Below are 17,456 nucleotides of genomic sequence, written 5' to 3'. Positions count from 1 at the left end.
TCCCTACTGACCTCTGCTGCCAATCTCATCCACCTCTCCTCGTGCTCTCCTGATGCTGCCTCTCTCTGCCAATCCCTACTGACCTCTGCTACCCCTCTCATCCAGCTCTCTGCACACTTCTCTGATGCTGCCCTTCTCAGCCAATCCCTACTGACCTCTGCTGCCCATCTCATCCAGCTCTCCTCTGATGCTGCCCCTCCCTGCCAGTCCCTTCTGACCTCTGCTGCCCATCTCATCCACCTCTCCTCCCGCTCCTCTGATGCTGCCACTCTCTGCTAATCCCTACTGACCTCTGCTGTCTGTCTCATCCACCTCTCCTCCTGCTCCTCTGATGCTGCCCTTTTCTGCCAATCCCTACTGACCTCTGCTGCCAATCTCATCCACCTCTCCTCGTGCTCTCCTGATGCTGCCTCTCTCTGCCAATCCCTACTGACCTCTGCTACCCCTCTCATCCAGCTCTCTGCACACTTCTCTGATGCTGCCCTTCTCTGCCAATCCCTACTGACCTCTGCTGCCCATCTCATCCAGCTCTCCTCCACTCCTCTGATGCTGCCCCTCCCTGCCAATCCCTACTGACTTCTGCTGCCCATCTCACCCACCTCTCCTCCTGCTCCTCTGATGCTGCCCCTCTCTGCCTATCCCACCATAAACAGCTGAACATGATCTATGAGAAGTCATATCCACTTTATTTACATATATAGACATGACATACACAGGCTAGAGTTATATACAAGAGGTCCACATGAAATACAGTATGATTTTGATGTAGTAAAACTTTAGCCGTAGTAAACTCAGTCCCTCGGTTCTGGCCATGTGTCCTTCCTCAGGACATTGAGGTCCTCATGAAATCCAGAAGGTGGAAGTATAGAGAAGACATTGAGGTCCTCATGAAATACAAAGCAGGAGGTATAGAGAAGACATTGAGGTCCTCATGAAATACAAAAGCTGGGGCCGCCTGTATGCTCTCAGGTCCTCCTCATGCAGAACACATACATCTGGAGAAAGCAGATCTTATGTATACATTGTGAAAATTATACAAATCCTCCTCCAGGTTGTTCCTGAACCTGCAGAACTTTCTACACATCAAGATCATCGTCTGGATCTTCCTCATCCATGTCATCACTTGGGTCTGGGTCATAGAAAATTCTCCCAGAGCTGTGAGTACTTTGCAGAAGAGACGACTTCCTAAGAGACAGCAGAAGAAAAAGATCACCACCTGCCTGTTAGAATTTAAGTATTATATGTTTGAATTCGTAGGCCTTAGTTACTTTAACTGAGGTTAGTTAAAAGACTTGATTTGCAGAGTATACCTTTAAGGAGCATTTCTAAAAGCACTGAAGAAAAGTTTGAGTCGGACTGCACAAGGCTTCGATGTACAGACAAGGAGGCAGTCTTGTTCTTTAAACACCTGTCCCACCATCTCACTGCTCCTTCACCTGCCCCACCATCTCAATCCTCCATCACCTGCCCCACCATCTCACTCCTCCATCACCTGCCCCACCATCTCACTCCTCCATCACCTGTCCCACCATCTCGCTCCTCCATCACCTGCCCCGCCATCTCACTCCTCCATCACCTGCCCCGCCATCTCACTGCTCCATCACCTGCCCCGCCATCTCACTGCTCCATCACCTGTCCCACAATCTCACTCCTCCATCACCTGTCCCACCATCTCACTCCTCCATCACCTGTCCCACCATCTCACTCCTCCATCACCTGTCCTCTCACTCCTCCATCACCTGTCCCACCATCGCACTCCTCCATCACCTGTCCCACCATCGCACTCCTCCATCACCTGTCCCACCATCGCACTCCTCCATCACCTGTCCCACCATCGCACTCCTCCATCACCTGTCCCACCATCGCACTCCTCCATCACCTGTCCCACCATCGCACTCCTCCATCACCTGTCCCACCATCGCACTCCTCCATCACCTGTCCCACCATCGCACTCCTCCATCACCTGTCCCACCATCGCACTCCTCCATCACCTGTCCCACCATCGCACTCCTCCATCACCTGTCCCACCATCGCACTCCTCCATCACCTGTCCCACCATCGCACTCCTCCATCACCTGTCCCACCATCGCACTCCTCCATCACCTGTCCCACCATCGCACTCCTCCATCACCTGTCCCACCATCGCACTCCTCCATCACCTGCCCCGCCATCTCACTCCTCCATCACCTGCCCCGCCATCTCACTGCTCCATCACCTGCCCCGCCATCTCACTCCTCCATCACCTGCCCCACAATCTCACTCCTCCATCACCTGCCCCACCATCTCACTCCTCCATCACCAGCCCCACCATCTCACTCCTCCATCACCAGCCCCACCATCTCACTCCTCCATCACCAGCCCCACCATCTCACTCCTCCATCACCTGTCCTCTTACTCCTCCATCACCTGCCACGCCATCTCACTCCTCCATCACCTGCCCCACCATCTCATTCCTCCATCACCTGACCCACCACCTCACTCCTCCACCAGTCCCACCGTCTCACTCCTCCATCACCTGCCCCACCATCTCACTCCTCCAACAACTGCCCCACCATCTCACTCCTCCATCACCTGTCCCACCATCTCACTCCATCACCTGCCCCACCATCTCACTCCTCCATCACCTGCCCCACCATCTCACTCCTCCATCACCTGCCCCACCATCTCACTCCTCCATCACCTGCCCCACCATCTCACTCCTCCATCACCTGTCCCACCATCCCACTCCTCCATCACCTGCCCTCTCACTCCTCCATCACCAGCCCCACCATCTCACTCCTCCATCACCAGACCCGCCATCTCACTCCTCCATCACCAGCCCCACCATCTCACTCCTCCATCACCAGCCCCACCATCTCACTCCTCCATCACCAGCCCCACCATCTCACTCCTCCATCACCAGCCCCACCATCTCACTCCTCCATCACCAGCCCCACCATCTCACTCCTCCATCACCTGCCCCACCATCTCACTCCTCCATCACCTGCCCCACCATCTCACTCCTCCAGCACCTGCCCCACCATCTCACTCCTCCAGCACCTGCCCCACCATCTCACTCCTCCATCACCTGCCCCACCATCTCACTCCTCCATCACCTGCCCCACCATCTCACTCCTCCATCGACTGCCCCACCATCTCACTCCTCCATCACCTGCCCCACCATCTCACTCCTCCATCACCTGCCCCACCATCTCACTCCTCCATCACCTGCCCCACCATCTCACTCCTCCATCACCTGCCCCACCATCTCACTCCTCCATCACCTGTCCTCTCACTCCTCCATCACCTGTCCTCTCACTCCTCCATCACCTGTCCTCTCACTCCTCCATCACCTGTCCTCTCACTCCTCCATCACCAGCCCCACCATCTCACTCCTCCATCACCTGTCCTCTTTCTCCTCCATCACCTGCCACGCCATCTCACTCCTCCATCACCTGCCCCACCATCTCATTCCTCCATCACCTGACCCACCACCTCACTCCTCCACCAGTCCCACCGTCTCACTCCTCCATCACCTGCCCCACCATCTCACTCCTCCAACAACTGCCCCACCATCTCACTCCTCCATCACCTGTCCCACCATCTCACTCCATCACCTGCCCCACCATCTCACTCCTCCATCACCTGCCCCACCATCTCACTCCTCCATCACCTGCCCCACCATCTCACTCCTCCATCACCTGCCCCACCATCTAACTCCTCCATCACCAGCCCCACCATCTCACTCCTCCATCACCTGCCCCACCATCTCACTCCTCCAGCACCTGCCCCACCATCTCACTCCTCCAGCACCTGCCCCACCATCTCACTCCTCCATCACCTGCCCCACCATCTCACTCCTCCATCACCTGCCCCACCATCTCACTCCTCCATCACCTGTCCCACCATCCCACTCCTCCATCACCTGCCCTCTCACTCCTCCATCACCAGCCCCACCATCTCACTCCTCCATCACCAGACCCGCCATCTCACTCCTCCATCACCAGCCCCACCATCTCACTCCTCCATCACCAGCCCCACCATCTCACTCCTCCATCACCAGCCCCACCATCTCACTCCTCCATCACCAGCCCCACCATCTCACTCCTCCATCACCAGCCCCACCATCTCACTCCTCCATCACCTGCCCCACCATCTCACTCCTCCATCACCTGCCCCACCATCTCACTCCTCCAGCACCTGCCCCACCATCTCACTCCTCCAGCACCTGCCCCACCATCTCACTCCTCCATCACCTGCCCCACCATCTCACTCCTCCATCACCTGCCCCACCATCTCACTCCTCCATCGACTGCCCCACCATCTCACTCCTCCATCACCTGCCCCACCATCTCACTCCTCCATCACCTGCCCCACCATCTCACTCCTCCATCACCTGCCCCACCATCTCACTCCTCCATCACCTGCCCCACCATCTCACTCCTCCATCACCTGTCCTCTCACTCCTCCATCACCTGTCCTCTCACTCCTCCATCACCTGTCCTCTCACTCCTCCATCACCTGTCCTCTCACTCCTCCATCACCAGCCCCACCATCTCACTCCTCCATCACCTGTCCTCTTTCTCCTCCATCACCTGCCACGCCATCTCACTCCTCCATCACCTGCCCCACCATCTCATTCCTCCATCACCTGACCCACCACCTCACTCCTCCACCAGTCCCACCGTCTCACTCCTCCATCACCTGCCCCACCATCTCACTCCTCCAACAACTGCCCCACCATCTCACTCCTCCATCACCTGTCCCACCATCTCACTCCATCACCTGCCCCACCATCTCACTCCTCCATCACCTGCCCCACCATCTCACTCCTCCATCACCTGCCCCACCATCTCACTCCTCCATCACCTGCCCCACCATCTAACTCCTCCATCACCAGCCCCACCATCTCACTCCTCCATCACCAGCCCCACCATCTCACTCCTCCATCACCAGCCCCACCATCTCACTCCTCCATCACCAGCCCCACCATCTCACTCCTCCATCACCAGCCCCACCATCTCACTCCTCCATCACCAGCCCCACCATCTCACTCCTCCATCACCAGCCCCACCATCTCACTCCTCCATCACCAGCCCCACCATCTCACTCCTCCATCACCAGCCCCACCATCTCACTCCTCCATCACCTGCCCCACCATCTCACTCCTCCATCACCTGCCCCACCATCTCACTCCTCCAGCACCTGCCCCACCATCTCACTCCTCCATCACCTGCCCCACCATCTCACTCCTCCATCACCTGCCCCACCATCTCACTCCTCCATCACCTGTCCTCTCACTCCTCCATCACCTGTCCTCTCACTCCTCCATCACCTGTCCTCTCACTCCTCCATCACCTGTCCTCTCACTCCTCCATCACCTGTCCTCTCACTCCTCCATCACCTGTCCTCTCACTCCTCCATCACCTGCCCCACCATCTCACTCCACCATCACAAAAAAGTAGTTCTGTAGTTCTGTTTTTGCCAGTGTCTGCACCTAACGAAAGTTCCTATTGATGCATGTTATTGTGTTGCAAACAGGAAAGTTCCTGTACTGGTTTGTATTACTATATATTTTTTCTTGAATTTTGTATCACTCCACCATCACCTGCCTCATCATCTCACTCCACCATCACCTGTCCCACCATCTCACTCCTCCATCACCTGCCCCACCATCTTACTCCACCATCACCTGCCCCACCATCTTACTCCACCATCACCTGCCCCACCATCTCACTCCTCCATCACCTGCCCTCTCACTCCTGAGATCACCTGCCCCACCATCTAACTCCTCCATCACCTGCCCCACCATCTCACTCCTCCATCACCAGCCCCACCATCTCACTCCTCCATCACCAGCCCCACCATCTCACTCCTCCATCACCAGCCCCACCATCTCACTCCTCCATCACCAGCCCCACCATCTCACTCCTCCATCACCAGCCCCACCATCTCACTCCTCCATCACCAGCCCCACCATCTCATTCCTCCATCACCTGCCCCACCATCTCACTCCTCCATCACCTGCCCCACCATCTCACTCCACCATCACCTGTCCCACCATCTCACTCCTCCATCACCTGCCCCACCATCTCACTCCACCATCACCAGCCCCACCATCTCACTCCTCCATCACCAGCCCCACCATCTCACTCCTCCATCACCTATCCCACCATCTCACTCCTCCATCACCTGCCCCACCATCTCACTGCTCAATCACCTGTCCCACCATCCCACTCCTCCATCACCTGCCCTCTCACTCCTCCATCACCAGCCCCACCATCTCACTCCTCCATCACCAGCCCCACCATCTCACTCCTCCATCACCAGCCCCACCATCTCACTCCTCCATCACCAGCCCCACCATCTCACTCCTCCATCACCAGCCCCACCATCTCACTCCTCCATCACCAGCCCCACCATCTCATTCCTCCATCACCTGCCCCACCATCTCACTCCTCCATCACCTGCCCAACCATCTCACTCCTCCATCACCTGCCCAACCATCTCACTCCACCATCACCTGTCCCACCATCTCACTCCTCCATCACCTGCCCCACCATCTCACTCCACCATCACCAGCCCCACCATCTCACTCCTCCATCACCAGCCCCACCATCTCACTCCTCCATCACCAGCCCCACCATCTCACTCCTCCATCACCTGTCCCACCATCTCACTCCTCCATCACCTGTCCCACCATCTCACTCCTCCATCACCTGTCCCACCATTTCATTCCTCCATCACCTGACCCACCATCTTACTCCTCCATCACCTGCCCCACCATCTTACTTCTCCATCACCTGCCCCACCATCTCACTCCTCCATCACCTGCCCCACCATCTCACTCCTCCATCACCTGCCCCACCATCTCACTCCTCCATCACCTGCCCCACCATCTCACTCCTCCATCACCTGCCCCACCATCTCACTCCTCCATCACCTGCCCCACCATCTCACTCCTCCATCACCTGTCCTCTTTCTCCTCCATCACCTGCCACGCCATCTCACTCCTCCATCACCTGCCCCACCATCTCATTCCTCCATCACCTGACCCACCACCTCACTCCTCCACCAGTCCCACCGTCTCACTCCTCCATCACCTGCCCCACCATCTCACTCCTCCAACAACTGCCCCACCATCTCACTCCTCCATCACCTGTCCCACCATCTCACTCCATCACCTGCCCCACCATCTCACTCCTCCATCACCTGCCCCACCATCTCACTCCACCATCACCTGTCCCACCATCTCACTCCACCATCACCTGTCCCACCATCTCACTCCTCCATCACCTGCCCCACCATCTCACTCCTCCATCACCTATCCCATCATCTCACTCCTCCATCACCTGTCCCACCATCTCACTCCTCCATCACCTGTCCCACCATTTCATTCCTCCATCACCTGCCCCACCATCTTACTCCTCCATCACCTGCCCCACCATCTCACTGCTCCATCACCAGCCCCACCATCTCACTCCTCCATCACCTGCCCCACCATCTCACTCCTCCATCACCTGCCCCACCATCTAACTCCTCCATCACCTATCCCATCATCTCACTCCTCCATCACCTATCCCATCATCTCACTCCTCCATCACCTGCCCCACCATCTCACTGCTCCATCACCTGTCCCACCATTTCACTGCTCCATCACCTGCCCCACCATCTCACTCCTCCATCACCTGCCCCACCATCTCACTCCATCACCTGCCCCACCATCTCACTCCTCCATCACCTGCCCCACCATCTCACTCCTCCATCACCTGCCCCACCATCTCACTCCTCCAACAACTGCCCCACCATCTCACTCCTCCATCACCTGTCCCACCATCTCACTCCATCACCTGCCCCACCATCTCACTCCTCCATCACCTGCCCCACCATCTCACTCCTCCATCACCTGCCCCACCATCTCACTCCTCCATCACCTGCCCCACCATCTCACTCCTCCATCACCTGCCCCACCATCTCACTCCTCCATCACCTGTCCCACCATCCCACTCCTCCATCACCTGCCCTCTCACTCCTCCATCACCAGCCCCACCATCTCACTCCTCCATCACCAGACCCGCCATCTCACTCCTCCATCACCAGCCCCACCATCTCACTCCTCCATCACCAGCCCCACCATCTCACTCCTCCATCACCAGCCCCACCATCTCACTCCTCCATCACCAGCCCCACCATCTCACTCCTCCATCACCAGCCCCACCATCTCACTCCTCCATCACCTGCCCCACCATCTCACTCCTCCATCACCTGCCCCACCATCTCACTCCTCCAGCACCTGCCCCACCATCTCACTCCTCCAGCACCTGCCCCACCATCTCACTCCTCCATCACCTGCCCCACCATCTCACTCCTCCATCACCTGCCCCACCATCTCACTCCTCCATCGACTGCCCCACCATCTCACTCCTCCATCACCTGCCCCACCATCTCACTCCTCCATCACCTGCCCCACCATCTCACTCCTCCATCACCTGCCCCACCATCTCACTCCTCCATCACCTGCCCCACCATCTCACTCCTCCATCACCTGTCCTCTCACTCCTCCATCACCTGTCCTCTCACTCCTCCATCACCTGTCCTCTCACTCCTCCATCACCTGTCCTCTCACTCCTCCATCACCTGTCCTCTCACTCCTCCATCACCTGTCCTCTCACTCCTCCACCACCTGTCCTCTCACTCCTCCATCACCAGCCCCACCATCTCACTCCTCCATCACCTGTCCTCTTTCTCCTCCATCACCTGCCACGCCATCTCACTCCTCCATCACCTGCCCCACCATCTCATTCCTCCATCACCTGACCCACCACCTCACTCCTCCACCAGTCCCACCGTCTCACTCCTCCATCACCTGCCCCACCATCTCACTCCTCCAACAACTGCCCCACCATCTCACTCCTCCATCACCTGTCCCACCATCTCACTCCATCACCTGCCCCACCATCTCACTCCTCCATCACCTGCCCCACCATCTCACTCCTCCATCACCTGCCCCACCATCTCACTCCTCCATCACCTGCCCCACCATCTCACTCCTCCATCACCAGCCCCACCATCTCACTCCTCCATCACCAGCCCCACCATCTCACTCCTCCATCACCAGCCCCACCATCTCACTCCTCCATCACCAGCCCCACCATCTCACTCCTCCATCACCAGCCCCACCATCTCACTCCTCCATCACCAGCCCCACCATCTCACTCCTCCATCACCAGCCCCACCATCTCACTCCTCCATCACCAGCCCCACCATCTCACTCCTCCATCACCAGCCCCACCATCTCACTCCTCCATCACCAGCCCCACCATCTCACTCCTCCATCACCTGCCCCACCATCTCACTCCTCCATCACCTGCCCCACCATCTCACTCCTCCAGCACCTGCCCCACCATCTCACTCCTCCATCACCTGCCCCACCATCTCACTCCTCCATCACCTGCCCCACCATCTCACTCCTCCATCACCTGTCCTCTCACTCCTCCATCACCTGTCCTCTCACTCCTCCATCACCTGTCCTCTCACTCCTCCATCACCTGTCCTCTCACTCCTCCATCACCTGTCCTCTCACTCCTCCATCACCTGTCCTCTCACTCCTCCATCACCTGCCCCACCATCTCACTCCACCATCACAAAAAAGTAGTTCTGTAGTTCTGTTTTTGCCAGTGTCTGCACCTAACGAAAGTTCCTATTGATGCATGTTATTGTGTTGCAAACAGGAAAGTTCCTGTACTGGTTTGTATTACTATATATTTTTTCTTGAATTTTGTATCACTCCACCATCACCTGCCTCATCATCTCACTCCACCATCACCTGTCCCACCATCTCACTCCTCCATCACCTGCCCCACCATCTTACTCCACCATCACCTGCCCCACCATCTTACTCCACCATCACCTGCCCCACCATCTCACTCCTCCATCACCTGCCCTCTCACTCCTGAGATCACCTGCCCCACCATCTAACTCCTCCATCACCAGCCCCACCATCTCACTCCTCCATCACCAGCCCCACCATCTCACTCCTCCATCACCAGCCCCACCATCTCACTCCTCCATCACCAGCCCGACCATCTCACTCCTCCATCACCAGCCCCACCATCTCATTCCTCCATCACCTGCCCCACCATCTCACTCCTCCATCACCTGCCCCACCATCTCACTCCACCATCACCTGTCCCACCATCTCACTCCTCCATCACCTGCCCCACCATCTCACTCCACCATCACCAGCCCCACCATCTCACTCCTCCATCACCAGCCCCACCATCTCACTCCTCCATCACCTATCCCACCATCTCACTCCTCCATCACCTGCCCCACCATCTCACTGCTCAATCACCTGTCCCACCATCCCACTCCTCCATCACCTGCCCTCTCACTCCTCCATCACCAGCCCCACCATCTCACTCCTCCATCACCAGCCCCACCATCTCACTCCTCCATCACCAGCCCCACCATCTCACTCCTCCATCACCAGCCCCACCATCTCACTCCTCCATCACCAGCCCCACCATCTCACTCCTCCATCACCAGCCCCACCATCTCACTCCTCCATCACCAGCCCCACCATCTCACTCCTCCATCACCTGCCCCACCATCTCACTCCTCCATCACCTGCCCAACCATCTCACTCCTCCATCACCTGTCCCACCATCTCACTCCTCCATCACCTGCCCCACCATCTCACTCCACCATCACCAGCCCCACCATCTCACTCCTCCATCACCAGCCCCACCATCTCACTCCTCCATCACCAGCCCCACCATCTCACTCCTCCATCACCAGCCCCACCATCTCACTCCTCCATCACCTGTCCCACCATCTCACTCCTCCATCACCTGTCCCACCATTTCATTCCTCCATCACCTGACCCACCATCTTACTCCTCCATCACCTGCCCCACCATCTTACTTCTCCATCACCTGCCCCACCATCTCACTCCTCCATCACCTGCCCCACCATCTCACTCCTCCATCACCTGCCCCACCATCTCACTCCTCCATCACCTGCCCCACCATCTCACTCCTCCATCACCTGCCCCACCATCTCACTGCTCAATCACCTGTCCCACCATCCCACTCCTCCATCACCTGCCCTCTCACTCCTCCATCACCAGCCCCACCATCTCACTCCTCCATCACCAGCCCCACCATCTCACTCCTCCATCACCAGCCCCACCATCTCACTCCTCCATCACCAGCCCCACCATCTCACTCCTCCATCACCAGCCCCACCATCTCACTCCTCCATCACCAGCCCCACCATCTCACTCCTCCATCACCTGCCCCACCATCTCACTCCTTCATCACCTGCCCCACCATCTCACTCCTCCATCACCTGCCCCACCATCTCACTCCTCCATCACCTGCCCCACCATCTCACTCCTTCATCACCTGCCCCACCATCTCACTCCTCCATCACCTGCCCCACCATCTCACTCCTCCATCACCTGCCCCACCATCTCACTCCTCCATCACCTGCCCCACCATCTCACTCCTCCATCACCTGCCCCACCATCTCACTCCTCCATCACCTGCCCCACCATCTCACTCCTCCATCACCTGCCCCACCATCTCACTCCACCATCACCTGTCCCACCATCTCACTCCACCATCACCTGTCCCACCATCTCACTCCTCCATCACCTGCCCCACCATCTCACTCCTCCATCACCTGTCCCATCATCTCACTCCTCCATCACCTGTCCCACCATCTCACTCCTCCATCACCTGTCCCACCATTTCATTCCTCCATCACCTGCCCCACCATCTTACTCCTCCATCACCTGTCCCACCATCTCACTCCTCCATCACCTGTCCCACCATTTCATTCCTCCATCACCTGCCCCACCATCTTACTCCTCCATCACCTGCCCCACCATCTCACTGCTCCATCACCAGCCCCACCATCTCACTCCTCCATCACCTGCCCCACCATCTCACTCCTCCATCACCTGCCCCACCATCTAACTCCTCCATCACCTATCCCATCATCTCACTCCTCCATCACCTGCCCCACCATCTCACTCCTCCATCACCTGCCCCACCATCTCACTCCTCCATCACCTGCCCCACCATCTCACTCCTCCATCACCTGCCCCACCATCTCACTCCACCATCACCAGCCCCACCATCTCACTCCTCCATCACCAGCCCCACCATCTCACTCCTCCATCACCTATCCCACCATCTCACTCCTCCATCACCTGCCCCACCATCTCACTGCTCAATCACCTGTCCCACCATCCCACTCCTCCATCACCTGCCCTCTCACTCCTCCATCACCAGCCCCACCATCTCACTCCTCCATCACCAGCCCCACCATCTCACTCCTCCATCACCAGCCCCACCATCTCACTCCTCCATCACCAGCCCCACCATCTCACTCCTCCATCACCAGCCCCACCATCTCACTCCTCCATCACCAGCCCCACCATCTCACTCCTCCATCACCAGCCCCACCATCTCACTCCTCCATCACCAGCCCCACCATCTCACTCCTCCATCACCTGCCCCACCATCTCACTCCTCCATCACCTGCCCAACCATCTCACTCCTCCATCACCTGTCCCACCATCTCACTCCTCCATCACCTGCCCCACCATCTCACTCCACCATCACCTGCCCCACCATCTCACTCCACCATCACCAGCCCCACCATCTCACTCCTCCATCACCAGCCCCACCATCTCACTCCTCCATCACCAGCCCCACCATCTCACTCCTCCATCACCTGTCCCACCATCTCACTCCTCCATCACCTGTCCCACCATTTCATTCCTCCATCACCTGACCCACCATCTTACTCCTCCATCACCTGCCCCACCATCTCACTTCTCCATCACCTGCCCCACCATCTCACTCCTCCATCACCTGCCCCACCATCTCACTCCTCCATCACCTGCCCCACCATCTCACTCCTCCATCACCTGCCCCACCATCTCACTCCTCCATCACCTGCCCCACCATCTCACTGCTCAATCACCTGTCCCACCATCCCACTCCTCCATCACCTGCCCTCTCACTCCTCCATCACCAGCCCCACCATCTCACTCCTCCATCACCAGCCCCACCATCTCACTCCTCCATCACCAGCCCCACCATCTCACTCCTCCATCACCAGCCCCACCATCTCACTCCTCCATCACCAGCCCCACCATCTCACTCCTCCATCACCAGCCCCACCATCTCACTCCTCCATCACCTGCCCCACCATCTCACTCCTTCATCACCTGCCCCACCATCTCACTCCTCCATCACCTGCCCCACCATCTCACTCCTCCATCACCTGCCCCACCATCTCACTCCTTCATCACCTGCCCCACCATCTCACTCCTCCATCACCTGCCCCACCATCTCACTCCTCCATCACCTGCCCCACCATCTCACTCCTCCATCACCTGCCCCACCATCTCACTCCTCCATCACCTGCCCCACCATCTCACTCCTCCATCACCTGCCCCACCATCTCACTCCTCCATCACCTGCCCCACCATCTCACTCCACCATCACCTGTCCCACCATCTCACTCCACCATCACCTGTCCCACCATCTCACTCCTCCATCACCTGCCCCACCATCTCACTCCTCCATCACCTGTCCCATCATCTCACTCCTCCATCACCTGTCCCACCATCTCACTCCTCCATCACCTGTCCCACCATTTCATTCCTCCATCACCTGCCCCACCATCTTACTCCTCCATCACCTGTCCCACCATCTCACTCCTCCATCACCTGTCCCACCATTTCATTCCTCCATCACCTGCCCCACCATCTTACTCCTCCATCACCTGCCCCACCATCTCACTGCTCCATCACCAGCCCCACCATCTCACTCCTCCATCACCTGCCCCACCATCTCACTCCTCCATCACCTGCCCCACCATCTAACTCCTCCATCACCTATCCCATCATCTCACTCCTCCATCACCTGCCCCACCATCTCACTCCTCCATCACCTGCCCCACCATCTCACTCCTCCATCACCTGCCCCACCATCTCACTCCTCCATCACCTGCCCCACCATCTCACTCCTCCATCACCTGTCCCACCATCTCATTCCATCACCTGCCCCACCATCTCACTCCATCCCCTGTCCCACCATCTCACTCCTGTGGCACCTGTAAGAATACTCAGAGCAGATGATGGGCGGGGCTAGGGGAGAGGCACATCAGGTGTGACATCCATATCACGCATGGACTGACTGCCAATAGACTGAAGTACTCACTTGCTTTCGCTGAAGGTATACGGAAGAGTCGTGGATTCCTTCTGCTCTCTATCAGTCTCAGAAAGACGCAGATTAAATGTCAGATTCGCAGCAGGATCAGCCTAGAAAGAAAAACACTACAAAATATGGAGGAAATACACATTGGACCTATCTGTCCAGAGCTCCACCCTCTACTGGCCACTGACTGCCATGCTACAACCCACTGACCGGAACTCCACTCTACAGACTACTGACTGCACTGCCAAAGGACACTGACCACATAGACCGGAGTTCCACCTTCTACTGAACACTGACTGCCCTGCTACAACCTACTGACCAAAACTCCACCCTCTACTGACCACTGACTGCACTGCTACAGGACACTGACCAAAAAGACCGGAGTTCAACCTTCTACTGAACACTGACTGCCCTGCTACAACCTACTGACCAAAACTCCACCCTCTACTGACCACTGACTGCACTGCTACAGGACACTGACCATATAGACCGGAGCTCCACCTTCTAATGAACACTGACTGCCCTGCTACAACCCACTGACCGAAACACCACCCTCTGCTGACCATTGACTACCATGCTGCAGATCACTGACCACACAGACCGAACCTCCACCTTACACTGACTGCATTGCAACACGACATTGACCACACAAACCAAAGCTCCACCCTCTATTGGCTCCACCTCTACTGGCTCCACGATCCCAAACACCACTGATCTCCAGACCTCCTCACTTCTCCTCAATCCCAAACACTACTGCTCTCCAGATCTCATCCCTTCTCCCCAATCCAAAACACTTCTGGTCTCCAGATCTCATCCCTTCTCCCCAAACACTACTCGTCTCCAGATCTCATCTCTTCTCCCCAATTCCAAACACTACTGGTCTCCAGATCTCATCCCTTCTCCTCAATCCCAAACACTACTGGTCACCAGATCTCATCCGTTCTCAATCCCATCCACTATTGGTCTCCAGATCTCATCTCTTCTCTCCAATCCCAAACACCACTGGTCTCCAGATCTCATCCCTTCTCTCCAAACACAACTGGTCTCCAGATATCATCCCTTCTCAATCCCAAACACTACTGGTCTCCAGATCTCATCCCTTCTTCTCAATCCCAACCACTACTGGTCTCCAGATCGCATACCTTCTCTCCAATCCCAAACACCACTGGTCTCCAGACCTCATCCCTTCTCCCCAATCCCAAACACCACTGGTCTCCAGATCTCATCCCTTCTCCCCAAACACTACTGGTCTCCAGATCTCATCCCTTCTCCACAATCCCAAACACTACTGGCCTCCAGACCTCATCCCTTCTCCCCAAACACTACTTGCCTCCAGATCTCATCCCTTCTCCCCAAACACTACTGGTCTCCAGATCTCATCCCTTCTCCCCAATACCAAACACTACTGATCTCCAGATCTCATCCCTTCTCCCCAATCCCAAACACTACTGATCTCCAGATGTCATCCCTTCTCCCCAATCCCAAACACTACTGGCCTCCAGATCTCATCCCTTCTCCCCAATCCCAAACACTACTGATCTCCAGATCTCATCCCTTCTCTTCAATCCCAAACACCACTGGTCTCCAGACCTCATCCCTTCTCCCCAATCCCAAACACTACTGGTCTCCAGATCTCATCCCTTCTCCCCAAACACTACTGGTCTCCAGATCTCATCCCTTCTCCCCAATACCAAACACTACTGGTCTCCAGATCTCATCCCTTCTCCCCAATCCCAAACACTACTGATCTCCAGATCTCATCCCTTCACCCCAAACACTACTGGTCTCCAGATCTCATCCCTTCTCCCCAATCCCAAACACTACTGGTCTCCAGATCTCATCTCTTCTCCACAACCCCAAACACCACTGGTCTCCAGATCTCATCCCTTCTCCCCAATCCCAAACACTACTGGTCTCCAGATCTCATCCCTTCTCCCCAAACACTACTGGCCTCCAGATCTCATCCCTTCTCCCCAATCCCAAACACTACTGATCTCCAGATCTCATCCCTTCTCCCCAATCCCAAACACTACTGGTCTCAGGATCTCATCCCTTCTCTCCAATCCCAAACACTACTGGTCTCCAGATCTCATCCCTTCTCTCCAATCCCAAACACTACTGGTCTCCAGATCTCATCCCTTCTCCCCAAACACTACTGATCTCCAGATCTCATCCCTTCTCCCCAATGCCAAACACTACTGGTCTCCAGATCTCATCCCTTCTCCCCAAACACTACTGGTCTCCAGATCTAATCCCTTCTCCCCAAACACTACTGGTCTCCAGATCTCATCCCTTCTCCTCAATCCCAAACACTACTGGCCTCCAGATCTCATCCCTACTCTCCAATCCCAAACACTACTGGTCTCCAGATCTCATCCCTTCTCCCCAATTCCAAACACCACTGGTCTCCAGATCTCATCCCTTCTCCCCAATCCCAAACACTACTGGTCTCCAGATCTCATCTCTTCTCCCCAATCCCAAACACTACTGGTCTCCAGATCTCATCTCTTCTCCCCAATCCCAAACACTACTGCTCTCCAGATCTCATCCCTTCTCCCCAATCCCAAACACTACTGGTCTCCAGATCTCATCCCTTCTCCCCAAACACTACTGATCTCCAGATCTCATCCCTTCTCCTCAATCCCAAACACTACTGGTCTCCAGATCTCACCCCTTCTCCACAATCCAAAAACACCACTGGTCTCCAGATCTCATCCCTTCTCCCCAAACACTACTGGTCTCCAGATCTCATCCCTTCTCCCCAATCCCAAACACTACTGGTCTCCAGATCTCACCCCTTCTCCCCAAACACTACTGGTCTCCAGATCTCACCCCTTCTACACAATCCAAAAACACCACTGGTCTCCAGATCTCATCCCTTCTCCCCAAACACTACTGGTCACCAGATATCATCCCTTCTCCCCAATCCCAAACACTACTGGACTCCAGATCTCATCCCTTCTCCCCAAACACTACTGGTCTCCAGATCTCATCCCTTCTCCCCAAACACTACTGGTCTCCAGATCTCATCCCTTCTCCCCAAACACTACTGGACTCCAGATCTCATCCCTTCTTCCCAAACACTACTGGTCTCCAGATCTCATCCCTTCTCCTCAATCCCAAACACCACTGGTCTCCAGATCTCATCCCTTCTCCTCAATCCCAAACACTACTGGTCTCCAGATCTCATCCCTTCTCCCCAAACACTACTGGTCTCCAGATCTCATCCCTTCTCCC

The 17,456-nt window shown here is 56.3% G+C and overlaps 1 protein-coding gene across 1 annotated transcript in view; it reads right to left on the bottom strand.

Moving 5' to 3' along the window:
- Window positions 1–665: 665 nt before the first annotated feature.
- Window positions 666–17,456, bottom strand: part of ELP5 (elongator acetyltransferase complex subunit 5) — a 116,171-nt gene continuing 99,380 nt past the window's right edge. The window contains exons 7-8 of the mRNA XM_068273807.1: window positions 14,223–14,323; window positions 666–1,185 (exon numbers count right to left, since the gene is read on the bottom strand). Coding sequence (XP_068129908.1) covers window positions 1,077–1,185; window positions 14,223–14,323 — 210 coding nt within the window. The 3' untranslated portion in view covers window positions 666–1,076. The remainder of the gene's footprint in view (window positions 1,186–14,222; window positions 14,324–17,456) is intronic.

Source organism: Hyperolius riggenbachi, chromosome 3, assembly GCF_040937935.1.
Source record: "Hyperolius riggenbachi isolate aHypRig1 chromosome 3, aHypRig1.pri, whole genome shotgun sequence".
Classification (NCBI taxonomy): domain Eukaryota; kingdom Metazoa; phylum Chordata; class Amphibia; order Anura; family Hyperoliidae; genus Hyperolius; species Hyperolius riggenbachi.
This window is presented reverse-complemented; position numbering and strand designations above follow the sequence as displayed.